We start from the raw sequence: 17,612 nt of genomic DNA on the forward strand, positions 1-17,612 counted from the left end.
ATTGCCAAAGCTTTCCAGCTATTTTCCTCGTCTCAAATCCTTCCTCTTTTTAGTTCTTCCTAGATGTGGCTGCTAAGGTGATATTCTGAGAGCACAAGTTTAACCACATTAGTGCCCTGTACAACAAACTGCAGTGGGATTACCAATTACCAATGAGATCAAATTACTCCTCATCTAGAGCCTTTCACAACCTGGATCCAAGCTACTTTTCAAAACCTAATTTTTATTACTATCCTTCACACATCCTAATTCCCATCCTTCTCCTGCTGTCTCATCTCCCATCTCTCGACTCCATGTGCCTTCCACCTCCCCCAATCTTTCCATGCCTTCCGGACTCCCTCCAAGCCACCTCCTCACGGAAACCTTCCCTGGGCCTCCCGCTGTTAGTGCTCCCTCCCCACATGACCGGGCATTCGCTTCCTTCACATGGAAGCCTTGACAATTGCCTCATTTGGCTTTTTCTCTCTAGCTGCACCCAGCAGTCTCTTGGGTGTTCAGACTCACTGACTGGCTGGGCCAGGCCGTGTCAAAAGCGAAGGAAAACAGATAATGGCCGTACTGAACTGGCTCCCCAACAAAAGACTAGAATAAAGGCCTAATTAGGCTTAACGATTTAGGAGACACATGCAGACAGAATCACAACATATGGGAGACCCAACCATTTTTATAAGGAGAAAAGGAGAAGCCAATGGACTGAAAGAAACTAAAAAGAGAGAGAAGGGAAGGAAGGGAATAAGTGATAAAAATAAAGCTTGCCGAGACGGGATCTATGTGCAAGTACCGAGGTCAGACTTGGAAAAGGGAAAGAATACCTTGTCTTTGGAGATGGTAAGATTCAGTTCTCAAGAAGGGAAACAATATCTGTGCCAACAAATGGCCCCAGTCCCTAATAAATTAGAGTAAGGGTCTCTGCACAAAGAGCAGGGTTGGGGAGCATTTGTCGAGGCAGCCTCAGGCAGTGAGGAGCCCACAGCCAGGTTCTCCAAGCCGATAAGGACGCACTCCGACACATCTCCTCTCCAAGGACGCTCACTCTTGCCCTATAGCAGTGAAGGGACGTAGGGTTGTTCTCTGCCCCAGAGCGAGAACGGAAGGCTGGATCTAAGAAAAAGCTTCCTTAGAGAGCGAGACAGAAGTGAGGCACCCCCACAACTATCTCCAAGGAAAGGGGGAGTGAACCTCTGTCAGGTTCGCAGAGACAAGTCCCATTCAGCTGCTATTGGTCTGGATGGTATCTTGGACTCCTTTCCCCTTAGAAATTCATTAAGTAAAAGGTCAAGAGAAAGCAATTATCTCAACCCCAAACTGACAACACTGACAACTGTCAATACCGACCCCAAACAAACTAATCAAAATCTAAAACTGGAGGCATTCACTCAGCCCCTGTAGTGTTCCCAAATACTGACAGAACCGGGGAGACATGAGTGAACAGCCCTCGCCAATCACCCAATTGTTAGAATTACTGTGAGCGAATCAGCTCTGAGGTAGGTCTCAGGCAGAGGCTTTGCCTCTGGATAAGGAAAATGTAAAAGTAGTGGTTTTTATTTATTTATTTTTTTAATACTTTGGGAAGGGAGGGTCTATCCTGCTCTTCCTAAACTCCTTTCTCATTGGAAAAAGATGAAAAACAATTCAATGGAGGTAGGACCATGGAGAAAACAGACACACACCTACATATATGGTATGATTTGAAGATGTTTTGGAAAGTCTTATGATAATATAGTATAAGATCTAACAAATTACACACACACACACACACACACACACACACGCCACACCCCAAGTTTATCTATACAGGGCATTCATAATAGCATTTTTTTCCCAAGAACAAAAATACTGCAAACAATTCATATGCCGATAACATTATGGGAATGGAAAAATAGGCGATAAGTATAAAAAGAAGTACCGAGAAGAATGCAGTGACATATGGAAAAAAGAGTTGTATGAAGTGATAAAAAGTAGAAAAAATCAAAACAAAAACATGGACACTGACATACTAACTGGAAAAATAAATGATGTGGAAAAAAAAATCACAAAAAAATTAATGATCGGACACAGAAGAAATGTATGTTTTCATTTCTAAAACGTTAAACGTTGTGATCCGCTACCCACTTTTGGGTCATGGATCCACGGCAAGTGAGAAGGGAATCTGCACACAGGAAGGACATTAGGGAGGAGACCTGGGGCAGAATACTGGTACACCAAAAAGAAAGTGATTTTAGAAGCTAGCAGGAATAATTCCATCACTCTCAACCAGTGGTGTTGACTGGCCGGCTGATAGGGAGCATCCCACTTCTCTGACTAGGAAATCTTGCACAGGCTTATAGCCAAGAGCGATGCTACCAGAACAAAATGGGCTTTTAATGAAACAGAGCTCTTCCCGGAACTCTGACGCAAAGACCAAAGGTCCAAAGAGACGACATGTGGTGTTTTTCTTCTTTAATATAAGATGGTTCTCTCTGGGAGAGAGTCGGTTTCTCGAGAGGTTTTCTAGAGGCAGCCTTAGTTTCAGTTCAGATCAATAATCACCCAAAACGCAGCCAGGTGATAAAAGTTCAGATCTTTTACTGCCTCCAATATAGCTCGGTTAGCTTAGAGGCCTATCTCTCTGCTTGGTTCTAAGAGCTCTTGCAGTTTTGTCCTTTGCTTCTGCCTCTGCTTTCTTCAGCCTCCAGAGCCAGCACCAAGTCTCACCTCCGAGACAGGGCTTCTGGCTCTCAATCTCCCAGAGTGCTCCTCTCCGACCCCAGTCAATGTTCCGAAGTAAAACTCCTCACTCAGAGGGCTTCTGGCTGAACTCACTTGACGCTCCCCTCTCAACCTAAATTCAGCTGAACTCTCCTGACTGGGCTCCCTGAAAGCTCTATTTATGCTCCTTCGAGAGAGAGGGATTATGGGTTTCTTCCCAGAGTGCTCTCTGGCCCTAAGAGCTTGAAGGGAGGTGTGAATTCACAAAGTTACACAGTTAACTTGTGACTCTCCCATACTTGTGAACTCCAATGAGGACTTAAATACTTCCTGCTTATATGAGCTCTCTAAAGGTGTGAACACAAGCATTATTTTCTATCAGTTCTACTCAGTACCTTGTTTCAGGTTCTGGCCCATAACATCTCCTTGTAGGATCAGATCAATCATACGGAACCAGGCTAAATTAGATAATTATTGTCTCTATCATCTCTAATGACTTAACAGTTTGTAAAGATTCCAACAACAACGAAGCGCAAATACAGAAGTGAAGAGAAACATAAAAAGAGAAACATCAAGAACAACGAGGTAAAGGCCCAAACAAGGGTAAGCTGCTTACATTCAAACAGTGGGCCCTGCCATTGTTACGGAGCAAGGCCTGGTTTTGTGATCTTAAGAGAAAAAAACTGGAGAGAACACAGGGAACGCGCTTGGGGGGGGGGGGGGGGGGAAGGATCTGGCAGGGAAAGGAAGCCAATCTCTAAACAAACAGGGGTGAGGGGGAGTGACCTTTGAACCCCACTCTCATCTCAAGTGGCCACAGACACACACACACACATGTAAAGTGCTTTTCACTCAACAGGTAAGTAGGAGGCGAAGGGGAGAGGAATGAAGAGGAGCTGGAAGGAGGGTGGAGTTTACAACACAAACAGTGAGAACCTGAGAGGGGGCCCAAAGCGGGGAATGCACTGGGGAACAGACGAGGGGCATCGAGGAGCTGGACCACCACTGTCTGCCAGCCCAATGGCCAGCTGTGACCCCAGAAGACCGCTGGAGAGGTTCCGGGCCCTCCTCTGAAAGGTGAGGGCCAGGAACAGGAGGAGCTAAACCGTTCTCCAGACAGACAGTGACCATCTGTCAGGTCCGTAAAGGGGATGGGGAGGGCTGAGAAGGTGGGTTTCGGCTGAAACTTGGGAGAAGGCCAAGAGCCTCTCTCTGTCTGACACGATCTCTCTCCTCTAAGGCACCCTCTGCCACACCGTTGGCGAGGGGATTGTCTCTTCCCTGTTTGCAGGACACTGCTCTTAGAACACCCTGAAATCCCTCTGCCACAACTCGCCTTTCCAGACTCTGGCCTCCTTGTCACTCAGGGGGCCACGGCCTCCATTCCACCCCCGCCCCCTGGCCCCCTTATGGCTGGTCTTTGTGCCCGGGATGTGCGCGCCCTCCCAACCTCCGCCTCAGACAGGCGCACAGCTACGCTTTCTTCGTTTCCCCGCTTCGGACAGCTTCCCAGCTGTGGCTCTGCCTTCCCAGCATCCCCTTTGCCAAATGGCCGCCGACTGACCAGTGGTCTGCCGCTTCCCCCAGCTTCCTTCTCTCTAGTTTTTCTTCACTCACCCGAGCAAATGCCTCTGAGGAATTCTCCATCTTGCATCCAAGGTACTTTTCCTCTCTCCAACTGGGAGATCACGTCAGGTTTGGATACGGGAAGCCCTACTCGTAGAGAAAGAAATTCAAAAGACAACCAAGAGGAAATTCAACACTAGCCCCCAACTCTGCAGGCAAAAAGTATACATTTTTTCTTCAAAGGAACTAAGTAAAACTTTTGGAGGAGGAAACATGGCAGGATCAGAAAGATCAGTCAGTTTTAGAGCTGGAAGGAGCCCTTCAAGGTCACCAACTGCCTCATTTTACAGAGGAGGAAACTCCTTGTCAGTCCCACTGGTAATAAGGGACTGAGGCAGGGTCTAGAAGCAGGACTGATGCCGAACCAAGCACAAATCTGCCTTTCAGGCCGGGGGAGCTGCACTCAGACAAAATGAACTGTAGTTTATGAACCACCACTGACTACAAGGACAGCGATAGCTTCGAGAACCTGCTCTCTAACTTCAGAGAAAGACCATTGTGTGACATCTCAAAAAAGAGAGAACAAATGGGGATACAGAAAAAAGGGGGATCTCCAAGGGCACTTGATGACTCATTAGGCAAAGGGCATTTATTCACCTGAAGCAAACACAAACACTTTCTCTCTCTCAGTCCAATAACTTAAGATGTCAAAATTTTTTGGAGATACCCTGTTTCCCAGACCTGAGATCTGGCAAGCTGGCAGGGCCCTGGGCTTCACACCCTAGAATGATGTTACCCTCGGGCACGGTGTCATGGAGGGATCTGGCTGCTTTATCTCCCAGGACCACCCACCACATGTTCCCAATCCCTATTCCTTGTCCCTGACCAGCACCCCATCCCAGAAGTCGGGTTGTGGGCCCACAGGGTGGCCACGACCCCCAAGTTCTGGGGCAAAGATGCTCCCAGGGGGCTCCCAAGAAAAGGGAACCATGAAGACTCTCTCCAACTCTAGTGGGCCAGCCCCTGTCAGGCCAGCCCACCTCGGGAAGGGGGACTTCCTCATGCTGAGATTAGTGACGCTTCTGCTGTCTCAGGCTCGCTTGGGGCGGCTCCAGAGGCCCATGGGTCAGAGGGCGGTCCGGTCCCATTGACAGACTAGACCAAAGTCCACAATTTCTTGAGTTCTATTCCATAAACCAAAACTCAAGATGAACACTTCAGAAATCCCCTAGCATGCAAACAGACCCCGGCACTGCCCGGGGAAGGTTCTCCTTACCCAGGGAGACAAGGTTCTCATAGTTCTCGAGCATCACATCCCGATAGAGGGTCCTCTGAGAAGGGTCCAGTTGGCCCCACTCCTCCTGGGTAAAGTCCACAGCCACGTCCTTGAAGGTCACCGAGGCCTGTAACAGGGAGCGCTCCAGGTCATTCACGTGCCCCACGGGGAGACGTCACCCAAACACCCATTCGGTGCCCACTGTTGTGCCAGGGGCTAGGCAAACAAAGGCAAAAGTGGGCCTAATGACAGCCCCCATCTGGAGAGCTTTTGGCGGTTGCCAAGCCCTTTGCATCCAATCTCGTTTCATCCTCAGAGGAAACAGCATAGCCACGGGTCCCCCAACTGGAGGCAGGATTCACACTCCTCTCTTCCTGATTCCAAGTCCAGCATTCTCTCCACTCCCTGCCCCCCCGGGAGCCAACACATGTGGCATACAGTGGGCGCTTAATCGGTGCTCGCTAACTACTGACACTGACTCCATGAGTCCAAGCACAGCCTCAGAGAAAACAGCATTTTAGCGAGATGTTAGCTATGCCATAAGAATAGAGGGCAAAAGGGAGGAAAAAGGGCAGGGAGAGGGGAACCCCCTCCTCACAGGGGACAGAACACCTCCCTCAAGAACTGAATTCCCCGAACCCTGGAATAAGCCAAACAAAAAGCTTCTCAGGGACAAAACAAATGTTAAAACAAAATCAAGGCAGACAGCATCAAAACTAGGTCGAGGAGAAAGAATATCAGAACTAAACTACCTGAAAATCATGGCCCCTCTCCCCCAAGCATCTTGGATGCCATGTTTTGAGAATCATAAATGAAAACTGCCTAGATTACTTACAACCGAGGTTCTAAACTCTTTCTCTATGGCATATAGGACTTAACATTTCCTAATGATGGGAGCTCTGCAGGCCACAAGTCTGACTTTATCTCAGAACAGAGCACAAAGTAAAAAAAGAAAGAATCCCTTCGTCATCTGCTTGTAGAAATCCCCAAGTGGAAACTCCCAGGAAAGTCATAATCAAACCCACGGTCACGAGGTCAAAGAAAAAAATTCTACAATCAGCCAAAAAGAAAGCTCAGACAAGAGAAGCCAAAATCAGGATCATGTAAGATTTGGAAGCTATCATGACAAAGAAGAGGAGAGCTTACAATACGATTTTCCAAAAAGGCACAAGAAAAAAGCTTTAAACCAAGATAAGCTATCTGGCAGAAGTGAATATAAACACGAACCTTTAATGAAATCGATTTCAAAGCATTCTTGATGAAATGGCCAGAAATGAGTAGATTCTTTGAAATGGAGAAGTGGAAGACAAAAACATAGACCTCTATTGAAATAAACGTTATTTTCAAAAAGAGACTTCTGAAAAAGGAATTAAAAGTTTCTTGGAAACTCAGCAACTTAATCCTAAAGAATTGATCTGAGAAAAAAGCAATAGAAAATTTTATTAAAGAAAACAGCACAACAAAACTTATGGAACATATATAAAGTAGTCATTGGTGGTTTTCTATCTTTAGTCATTTAGTATACTTTCTATCTCTAAACACTTTCAGCAATAAAAGGGGGAAAAAAGAACAAATCAATGAATTCAACACACAGGTAAGATAACTAGAAAAGCAATTAACCAAAAGCTCCCAACAAAAAACAAAGTAGTAACTGTTTCCACTAGAAAGCATAGGAATGAATGGACTTTGTTTTAACATGGTAAACAGTACAGAAGAGAGATCAAACATAACTAATGGAGAAAAGCTGTTGATGGCCTTTCCAGTAAGATCATATGAAGAACAAGGATGCCCATTCTCGCCATTCCCATCACTGCCAATTGGTACCAGCAGGAAGCATCAAAACAACTTGGTACCAGTTTTAAAAAAGGGAGGTCAATCAGTGGAAGAGATTAGGTACATAAGACATAGAAGCCAATTCAATAGCCTAATGTTCCATAAACTCAGGAGCCTCAGCTACGAAGGCAAAGCATCCCTAGATATGGAAAACGAAGAGCAGTCAAGCAACCATGCGATGGTTTCACCCTGAAGACCAAGGTAAGATTCAAATGGACTCATGTCGGGGACATCATGCATTAGAAGTACAAAGAAAGGTGCCTCTCTGAGCTATGGCTACAGAACAGCTGAGCTTCAAACAGCTTTGACTGTACAAGATTAGCCTCTGCACAAAGCCCACCCTCCCCTGGGTATGCTGCCCCCCCTCCAGTCTTCCATCCTCTGTCGCGCGGCTGCTCCTGGGGCCCAGCTCCGGACTCCCCACCTTGCCAGTGGCCTTCCTGACCAACCTCTCCCAACCCTGCGACCCTGCTCATCACCCTCTCTACCACGAGGCTTCCTGCTCCCGCTCTCTCCCGCTCCTCCCTATCCCCTCTCCTTTTCAGTGCTGCCAAGGGCCACATGTCATCCTCCTCCCTGATCTCAGGACTGATCACGGACTTTATCATCCGACTCTGCTTATTCTCAGGTCTCCAAGCTCTTTTCAGGCCGTGCCCCCAGGATGCTCCATCTCCACGGCTTCCCTGGCACGTTTCCCTGCTGTGTCCTCCCTGGCTGGCCTTCGCTGCTCACTGAGCTCCCCCTCCTGGCCTCCAAGTGCCAGCCGTTCCGGGGCTCCTCAGAGCCGGGCCTCCCTCCACGAATGGCCGGTTGAGTCCGGCGCCTTCCTCCGGTCTCTGTGGGCACTCCTAGTGCCCGGCACCTCACGGGTGCTCCACAAGCGCCTTCCGACTTCTTGACTGACAGTTAAAGGGAAATGGGCAGCCGAGGGAAAACACTCGCAGATTTCTGATACGCAGTTCAGATCCACGACATATAAGGAACATTCAGATTTCTAAGAGTAGGAGCCAAATGAGCAGAAGGGATAAATAAGCAATTTTCAAAGGAAGAAATCTATCTGAGCTATCCAGAAGCACATGAAAAACACGCGGCAGCAATTAGAAAAATGCAAATTAAGACAGCTCAGAGATTCCAGAACAAAGCCCAGCCCAGCAGGGGGGCTGGGAAAGCTCACACCGAGCCCCAAAGCAGAGGCAATCCCCTACAGAGACCAAGTCTCCCTCCCACCTCGGGCCCAAGTGCAAAAGCCCCAAACTGAGCTGGGTCACCTCAAAGGCTCGCCCACCTCTGGGGTCAATCACACAAAACACCGAGAGGGGAGACCACCAAAGAGAGAAGGGGCTGCAAAATGCACCCACAGAAGAGAACCAAGAAAAACGGCAAGATCCATGTGGAGGGGATGAAAGTAAGCAAACCACTTATGTAAGGAATAAAGCCCAGACCTGCCTCCGCTGGCCCCGGCTCCCTCTGGCCGCCCTCCCGGTGTCAGACGTCCACTTTTGCTCAGGATGCGGCTGGGTGTCTGACTTTTGGCCACAACCTCCGTCTCTGGCTCTTCGCTCTATAGGATTCCCAGACCTGTGGTTCTCCAGCGTGGCTGAGCCGGCTCTCAGCTGATTCTGATTGTGCCCCTTACAGGATCTCTCTCAGGGAGTGATCAGCAGATGCTTTTCTATCTCTACTTCTCCCTCTTGTTCTAACACTTCAGGGCAATTTTCTTTCATTATTTCCTATATTACTGCATCAAGATTCTTTTTTTTCTGTGATTGTAGCTTTCAGGCAGCCCAATTATTTTTGTTGTCTCTTCATGATCTGTTCTCTAGATCAATTGTTTTTCTAATGTTTCACATTCTCTCTGTTTTTAATTTATTTACATTTTTTTAGTTCTTGATCTTTTATAACTTCACTGGCTCCCCCTTGCTCAATTCTAATTTTCTTTCTCTCTCTCTCTTTTTTTCTTTCCTGAGGCAACTGGGGTTAAGTGACTTGCCTAAGGTCACACAGCTAGGAAGTGTTAAGTGTCTTGAGGCCAGAATTGAACTCAGGTCCTCCTGACTTCAGGGTTGGTATTCCATCTACTGTGCCACTTGGCTGCCCTCAATTCTAATTTTCAAACAATAGTTTTCTTTCTGTATCTCCTTTTCCAGTTGGCTGGCTTTCTTTTCATAATTTTGTTTTTCTTGGATTATTCTTATTTTAAAAAATTTTTCCCTCAATCTCTCTCATTTGAGTTTTAGTTTTTTTTTTTTTTAAACTCTTCTATGAATTCTTTTTGCATTTGACATTACTCTTTAGGGGAGGAAAGGCCTTTTCACTTCAGCATCCTTTTCAGAATATAAACCCCAGTCTTCTCTATTCCTATGGTAACTTTCTGTGATAGAATTCCTTCTCCTTCACCTGTGCATTTGGTTATTTTTCACTTTTTTCACAAGCTTTTCACTCAGCTTGCTCTTGTAATCACCTTTGGGCTTGGGCTGGGGAGGGATGGTGCCTCTGGCCTCCAGTCCTCCCTCAGTTCTTCCCCTCCAGCCTGCAGCAGAAGCCCAGACCTTCAGGGCCCACCTGTGCCCCATCCTAGCACATTGCTACCTCGTGGCCTGTGCACTCCCTGGCATGGGCTGGTTCCTTTTGGGCCAGGGCAGTGTCTGGGCGTTCCTTGCCAGCCCAGGTCCCTTGGTCTCCCTCTTCTCAGAGGCCACACTTCCTGCCACTTCCACAGCACCAGACCCTCACCTGTCCCGTGGAGCTAGTATGGAGGCACCGGGCCTTTGAAGGCCAAAGGTTCGCCCAAGTGTCCTCCTTTGGGTCTTCTCTGTTTGACCCCAACTCCTGCCGAGTTTTGTTTCTCTTCATTTCCACTAAAGCTCTATGCTGTCTAGTTTGTGGAGAGACTTTAGGACACGCAGGATTTTCTTCCTCCACCACCTGCCCAGGATTCTCTCCTGAGACAGAACTTGAACCCAGCTTCCTGGCTCCTATTGAGACTGTGTGACTGGACAGCTGGGGTGCAAGCTCCCAGGTAAGCATGACTGGCCTTAGTAGAATGCTTCCTGCCCCCCCTTCAGACTTCATCCCACTCGAGGCCTCCTCTGAGCCCCAGGCTCTTATGCCAGACGGGCACCCCCACAATGCCCCCTGGCCCACCCCGCCTCTGTGGCCCACAGCCACCCTGAACGGTCGACTTCTGTGTTCCTGAACTCCTTAAGGTGATCCCACATTTTGCCATTTTCTCCTCAGTCTCAGGACGCAGACCCCCATGATCCCCTGTCCTTTATCTCTGTTCCTTCTCAGATCAGCATCTCTGTATAGGCCACACCTCCTCCCTTCCCTATCGCACTTGATGTGCACAAATAAACACCTTCCTCTGAGCTCTGACCCCTTGCCAAAAGCTGCTGGGAAAACGACCCAAACAGATTCAGACCAAAATAAGAAAGGGAATGGGCAGACGGGGAGAAATTTTTATCATCAAACTTATCTGCTAAAGCTGCGCCGTCCACATGGTAACAAACATGAGACTAAGCCGCTCCTTCTCAGATAAATGGTCAAAAGTTACGGACAGCTTTTCAGAGAGGAATTTCAGAGCCTTCACAAGCGTAAGGAAAATCAGAGAAACGAACCAAAACGGCACCAATATTTCATGCTCTGAACAGTGGCAAAAATGACCACGACGGCACCCGTTGGTGCTGGGGGCGGGGTGTGGAAAGGCACACTAGGACGGCGCCGGTGGCGAAACGCTATGGCCAGTAAGGAAAAAGCATTTGGACTCGTGCAAACAAAGCTCATACCCTGAGCCCCACGGCTGGATTCATACTCCATAAGTCATCGATAAGAAGGAAAAAGCGCCCCCAGACTCCCAAAGAACTGTGGCAGCCCCTTTTCCGCATGGAGAGGAGAAAGCTAATGAGAAGGGACACTTGTGTGTGGCGAGGAGCGATCCACTGATGAAGAGAAAAGCACAGAAAGACCGGTCCTTCGAATGGGAAAAACGTGTGCTCGCCAAAACACCGAGAGAGCGCTGCCCAAACGCGAGTGACGGGCGGGGCCGCCAAGGAAAACCAGTGGAGGATGTTCTCCTACCCTTCTGCAGAGATGGGAGGCCCACGGCTGCTGGCTGTTGTTCACGTTTTCAGACTTTCTCATTGTGTCGATTTGTTGTTCTGATGCTTTTCCTCGTGTTTTCTTTTTTCCTTTTGTCTGGGGAAAAAAAAATGTGTTACAGGAGCTGGGGTATTGGGGGAAAATATAATGAGAAAAACCAAAAGATAGCTATAAAAACACTTAAAATACAAAAATGTGTGAAAAGAAAATGAAAAATGTCTTTTTTTCAGCTTCAGAGCATCCTGTATGCACTGATACAAGGAGGGGATCACGAGAACAGGTTACACGGAAGTAAGGACGCTAATGCAAAAGCAAGAACGACCAACCGACAGAAAGCTGGGTGGGATCTGCCCCGTGGCTAACACCGCCGTAATGGCTCAGAGAAGCCCCTGCGGGAGATAACTGGGTTCTGGACGCCCGCTCTTGGCCGGGCATCTTCTAGAAGCTTTTTTCCCACCCAGGCAGCTGGGGGGGGGTGGTTAAGGATGAAAGGGGGGGAGGAGAGAAAACAGAGACTTGTTAAGGAAAAAAGTGTTTTTGCTTCTAAAGCCGAAATCTGGCCGTTATGTTCCTCCTCTGCCCGACTCCAGGGGGCCCAACTGCCCTGAAGATAAAAGCCATCCCCCTTTTTGGCTTTTCTGCTCCCTTACGCCGCGTCCCCAAGCGGCCTTTCTAGCCTCATCATTCATTTCTCTCCTTGGGGTTTTTCCTAACTCCAGGCCCGGTCTCTACCCCCTTCTTGTCATTAGGGAGAAAGACCGGGAAGCGTCAGGCTGAAGCCCAGGAAAACGGCCCGAGGAGGCGGCCCTCCCTCACCTGGGATCTGGTGGCTCGGACGCCCGAAGTCGGTCCCTGCTCACCCTCCATGCTCCTCCCCTGGCAACGGACAGTCTCGGGCAGCGCAGCTGGAGAAACAACAGCGGCATGAAGGACCCCGCCCCGGCCTCGAAGCCCCCAGCCCAGGTCCCTGGAAAGGAGGGCGCGGCCCCCGCGGGCCCAAGCCAGGTCTCCGAGCGCCAGTCAGCTCCAAGGACAGAGCCCGAGAGCGGGGGGCACGGCGGGCGCCCCACGGGGTCTCCCCCAGAGCAGTCCCTCCTGCGCCCGGGCCGGGCGGGCCGTCACTCACCTCCTTCCTCGGCCCCGGCCGGCTGCCAGTCCTGGGTCTCAGCCGTCACATCAGTCTCTGCCTGAAGGCTCTGGGGAGAGGCCGGGGGAGCTGCAGAGAGAGGCCGGGCCACGGGGGGTCACCAACGGAGGGGGCCCCAGTGACCCCCCCACCTGCCCGGGTCATGGCACCCAGAAGGTGCTTAAGCCCGTCCCCCAGGCAGCGCGAGGCCCCAGCGGCCTCCAGAACGTTCTGCCGGCGGGGCCCTGGCTGGAGGCTCCCGCCAAAGCGCCCCCAGCCCCTCGGGGGCACCAGGGCCCCGGGCCTAAGCGCCCCCTGCCACGCGCACGGGGAGGGGACTCTCCCCCACGTGCCCACCATAAAAGCCCCCGCTCCAGACCCTGGGCCCAAAGGCCGAGCTGCAGGGCGCCCCCCAGCGCCCCCTTTTACTTCCAGAAAGGGCCAGCGTGGGAGCAGCAGGCGCGGGAACGCGCCAAAGCCTCGCGGGAGCAGCAGGCGCGGGAACGCGCCCAAAGCCTCGCGGGAGCAGCAGGCGCGGGAATGAGCCCAAAGTCTCGCGGGAGCAGCAGGCGCGGGAACGAGCCCAAAGCCTCGCGGGAGCCTGGAGGCCAGCCCGGCCAGCGCCGAAGGCAAGGGTTCGAATCCGCTTAAACACAGGCCTGTGGGCGCCCAGGGAGGCGCCTCCCACCAGAACAGGGCCGAGCCCCAGCAGGACGCCGCCTCGCGCTCGCAAAAGCCTCGGCCCAGAGGGGACGCCCACCTGGCCCGCGGTGCCCAGGGCTCCACGAAGGCCTCTAGGACACCAGGAGAGGGCTGTCAAATAAGGGGGCGGGGCCAGGGGCGGGGTCAGAGCAGGGGAGGGCGGGCCTACCCTGAGAGAGGAGGGAAAAGGGGAGGAGTCTGCGGAGAGGAGGGGGAGGGGTCAGCCCCACCAAGTTATTTATTGACCCATTAAAATTTAGTTAATTTTCTTTAAAAATATCATTTGATGTTTGTCTTATGCAACATATTCTGACTTTTCAAAATGTTAATGTTTTTTCAACTAACAAAAATCTTATTTTCTCTCCTTTCCAATTCCAGAATTCCAATTCCAGAAGAGGGGGAGGGACAGTCTTTTTCTCTAAATCAAAAGAAGTAGGCGGGGTCAAACGGCCTCCTCTCCCCGCCCCCGGCTTCCCCGTCACTAGGAGGGGCCGGGCTGCAGCCAGGCGGCAGCTGGGCGCCCCCAAGGACCTGCAGACCCTCCCCTCCCCCCCCCCACGCCCAGCCCTGCTCAGGCCTTTCCTTGGACCGATGCCAGGGGGCCGCCACTCCCACCCCGCCCCGGGCACTCCCTGCTGCCCCGCCTCCCCCCCTGCACCCACAAAGCCCCGCCAGCCAGTTAAGCACCACAGACAGCTCAGGCCGGGCCGGAAGGAGCCTCCCAAGTCCTCGGGCCCCTTCCCCCAGCCCCTGCCCAAAGGTCCCCCTGACTCGGCCCAGACGCGCTCCCCGCCCCCTCCTTCCTCCCCCATCCCCGCAGATCCCCAGCTCAGAGGAGCCCCTCCCCCCAGCCGCCCCCCACTCACCCAGCACTCAGGAGCAGGAGGCCACACACACCCCTCCCCCAAGCCCAGCCCGGCCCGGCCCCCACACAACCCCCCCATCCCCCGTATGGGACAGGGAGCCCTGGCAGTGGGGGCAGGAGGCCTTGGAGGACCCTGGGGGGCGGTAGCCAGGGGTGTCCAGCCTGGCCAGAGGGGCTGAGGGGAAGAAGGCCGGCAAGAGGGGACGGGGCAAGGAGAGGAGGCTGCAGAGGGGCCCCAAAGGAGCTGGGAGCACAGCAGGGGGAGGTCTGCGGGCCTCCCTGACGTGGAGGACGGACGGGGGGAGAGACATCAAGGTCACTCTGGGGCCACGGGCCGAAGACCAGACCGGCTAACTCCCTGCCCCCCCAAACTCCTCCAGATCAAGAACACGACCCCATCCAAACGAGTCACGGGGAGCCCGCAGGGCCCGGAGCGGCTCTCCAGGGGGCGGTGCCGGACAGACTCGGCCTTGTGGCCCACGCCCGTGGCGGGCACTTGGGGGAAGCCCCGAAGCAGCTCGGACCCCAGGAGCAGAGCGGGGACTCGGTAGGAAGCCGCAGAGGAACAGCCAGGGCAGGGAGCCCGCAGCCCGCGCCTCCCACTGCCCGCCCCGGGCCGGGAACAGCAGGTGCCCAGACCCCGCTCAGGAAGTGGCAGGGCCGGGACCAGGGCGGCCAGCCCCCACACTCGGCTCTGGATGCCCCAGGGAGCGCCCGAGCCCACAGAACAGCTCCAGCCACCGAGAAATCCTCCAGCGGCCGCCGCCTCCCCCGCCACAGTCCATCCCGCGTGAGACAGGGCAGAGGCCGGAGGGACCGAAAAAGCCCAAACCCGCCACAAAAATCCGCTCCGGGGACTCGGACACGAAGGCGCGGAGCCAGAAGCGGGGCCTCAAGGGTCAAGGAGGCCTGGGCAGACAAAACTCGGAATCCAGAAAGAAGCCAGAGTTTTAAAATGTTTTGTTTTTTAACAGAGAGAGAATTTTAAAGGAAAAGATGGAAAAGAAATGAAAACCACGGGGGACAGAGAATTGAAAGTGGAATGAATAACTTGGAACAAAAACTCCAAAAGCTCATTCAAGCAACAACCCCCTGGAAAACCCGAATGGAGAACACAGATGCCCATTGGCAAAAGTGCATCTGCCCCAACAGGGAAAGAAGAAAGGGGGGAGGGGGACTGAGAGGGCTGTGCTGGGGGGAGGGGAAGGACTGAGAGGGCCTTGGGGGGGGAGGGGACTCAGAGGGCCTTGGGGGGGGAGGGGGACTGAGAGGGCCTGTGGGGGGGAGGGGACTCAGAGGGCCTGTGGGGGGGAGGGCTTCTTATTAACTAACCGTCAGAAATATTAAACTATGGCAAAAGGGCAAGAAAAGGCAGCGCTTCTCTTAATGAAACCAGCTGACCCGGAGAAGGCCCACGAGGAAAATCTGAGAATCCGTGGCCTCTCCGAAAGCTCCACCTAAAGGGGAACCTCGGCACCACATTTCCAGACATTTTAAAAGAAACTGCCGGAGTTCTGGGACCAGGGGGCAAAGGGCACACAAGGAGCCCACCAGACACGTCCTGAAGAAGCCCCCAAGCAAAACGACCTGCTAAAATCTGGCGCTTCCAGGCCCAAGGGAAGCCTCTGCTCGGGCCACAAAGAACAAAGCCCACTGCTGAGGAGCCCCTCAGCCCCCCACTGCCCGGCACCTTAAAGAGCCGCTGGGAAGGGGCCAACCAGCAGAGGAACCAGGACCACCCAGCAGGGACTTCCTTGGGAGCCATCCCAAGAGGGACTTCCCGGAACTGCTGGCGCTGGCGGGGGAAGGGGGGGCTTCTGGGATCGGGGGAAGTCCATTTACACAGGTCTGAGAGGGTCTTTGGGGCTCGGTCACCTCCACCGTCCGAGGACAGACAAGGAGGAGAGCGCGGTTTGGGGAGGGAGAGGAGCAAAGGAAGGGTGGGGACAATCTCTCCCAGAACAGGGGGAGGGGGACGGGGAAAACGCCCCCGAGTGCACATGCACACACAGAAGTGGGTCCACAAGTGCGTTCGCCCCAGCAGAGAAAGAGAGAAAAGGGAAGGGGACTGAGAGGGCCTGCCCGAGGGAGGGCTTCGGGGTAACTAAGCCAACCCCAAGGATGAGCATTTGGAGCCCTCTGGGGTGACCAAGAAGCAGAATCCGGGGCTGGCTGGGCAGGCCCCGGGGGCTTTCGGGGAGGCTGGGAAGTCCTGCAGGAGCTGATGCAGAGGGAGGGGAGCAGCAAGGCCCCCACCTCCTGAGAGGAAAAAATAATTTAAAAAATGCTCGTGGACCTTCAAGAACTAGCAATGTGAGGTCAGAGGTCGGCAGAGGGGTCAGCGCGGACAAAGCTGAACATGCTCTAGAGAGAAGGTCCTAGAGCTGATGAGATTCCCCCAACGAGGCTTAGGAGGACACACGGTGGGGGGGGGGGGGGAGGACGCACGGAGGAGGGAACACCTGGAAACCCCTGGACTCACTCCCAGCCCCCGGCCCCTCCCCCACTGACACACTCACATGGGCCCCCCCCACGGCCTCTCTGCACACTGGGACCCACTCACACGCAGACCTTCCCCCGCCATGGCACCCTCGCGCACACACCTCCAACAACGCCCTGCCACACACCGCTGCCTCCTATACTGTGACACACTCCCCCCCACAGCACTCTGGGCCCCTCCCACAGGGTGACACACCTAAATACTCAGCACACAGTTCCCTGCGCTTCCCCACCCCCACTCCCACTTCACTCACTGCCCCTCACGCCCCACCCACAGCGCTCACCTCAGACAACCCACAGCCCAACGGCCGGCCGGCCCACGGCGAAACTGCGCACGCGCCTCGGGCGCACGACCGGAAGCAAGTAAAACGTCCGCCAGACCAGGAACAAAGCCGAGGGGCGGAATCACTCCCCAGAGTTCCGGGGGAGGGGCTATTTCCGATCAGCCTTCTGGGAAATGTAGTCCTAGGTCAGGCTGGTGTACAGTATGGGGCATTCTCGGCGGCTGGGCGGGGCCGGGCCCACGTGGTGACCCTTTCACTTCCTCTTAGCCCTCATTCCCCAAGATTCCACCTGGAAGACAGGAGCCCGACTTTCTTGTGGAGCCGCCGCAAGCGAAGAAAGCTTCACGGCGGCCTGAGCAACCCTGTCCCCCAGGGCCCTCACCCCTCTGCTGATCTTGGCGGCGGCCCCCGGCGAGCTGAGCCGGGGGCGGGGCCTAGATGAGACGCAGCCCCCTGGCTCTGGTTGAAGCTCCAGCGGGAATGCTGGGAGTGGGACTTAGCGGAAACTGAGGCTGGATGTCCATCACCCAGGGGGCGGTGGAAGCCCTGAACGGCCGTTCTTGTCCGACTGCCTACCCCGAGAGGTGGGATCCGCGCTCCCTCTCATCCTCCCCTCCCCCTATCCTACCCCTACTCCGCACATCTCGGCGTCCGCCCCGGGCTTTCCAACTCTTC

General features: G+C 53.3%; 1 protein-coding gene across 1 annotated transcript in view; it reads right to left on the reverse strand.

Moving 5' to 3' along the window:
- LOC127556881 (zinc finger protein ZFP2-like) overlaps nucleotides 1-17,612 on the reverse strand; it is a 38,368-nt gene that overhangs the window by 6,039 nt on the left and 14,717 nt on the right. The window contains exons 2-6 of the mRNA XM_051990378.1: nucleotides 12,588-12,677; nucleotides 12,278-12,366; nucleotides 11,441-11,557; nucleotides 5,531-5,657; nucleotides 4,306-4,401 (exon numbers count right to left, since the gene is read on the reverse strand). Of these exons, the coding sequence (XP_051846338.1) occupies nucleotides 4,306-4,401; nucleotides 5,531-5,657; nucleotides 11,441-11,557; nucleotides 12,278-12,328 (391 nt within the window). The 5' untranslated portion in view covers nucleotides 12,329-12,366; nucleotides 12,588-12,677. The remainder of the gene's footprint in view (nucleotides 1-4,305; nucleotides 4,402-5,530; nucleotides 5,658-11,440; nucleotides 11,558-12,277; nucleotides 12,367-12,587; nucleotides 12,678-17,612) is intronic.

This window comes from Antechinus flavipes, chromosome 3 (genome assembly GCF_016432865.1).
Source record: "Antechinus flavipes isolate AdamAnt ecotype Samford, QLD, Australia chromosome 3, AdamAnt_v2, whole genome shotgun sequence".
Classification (NCBI taxonomy): Eukaryota; Metazoa; Chordata; class Mammalia; order Dasyuromorphia; family Dasyuridae; genus Antechinus; species Antechinus flavipes.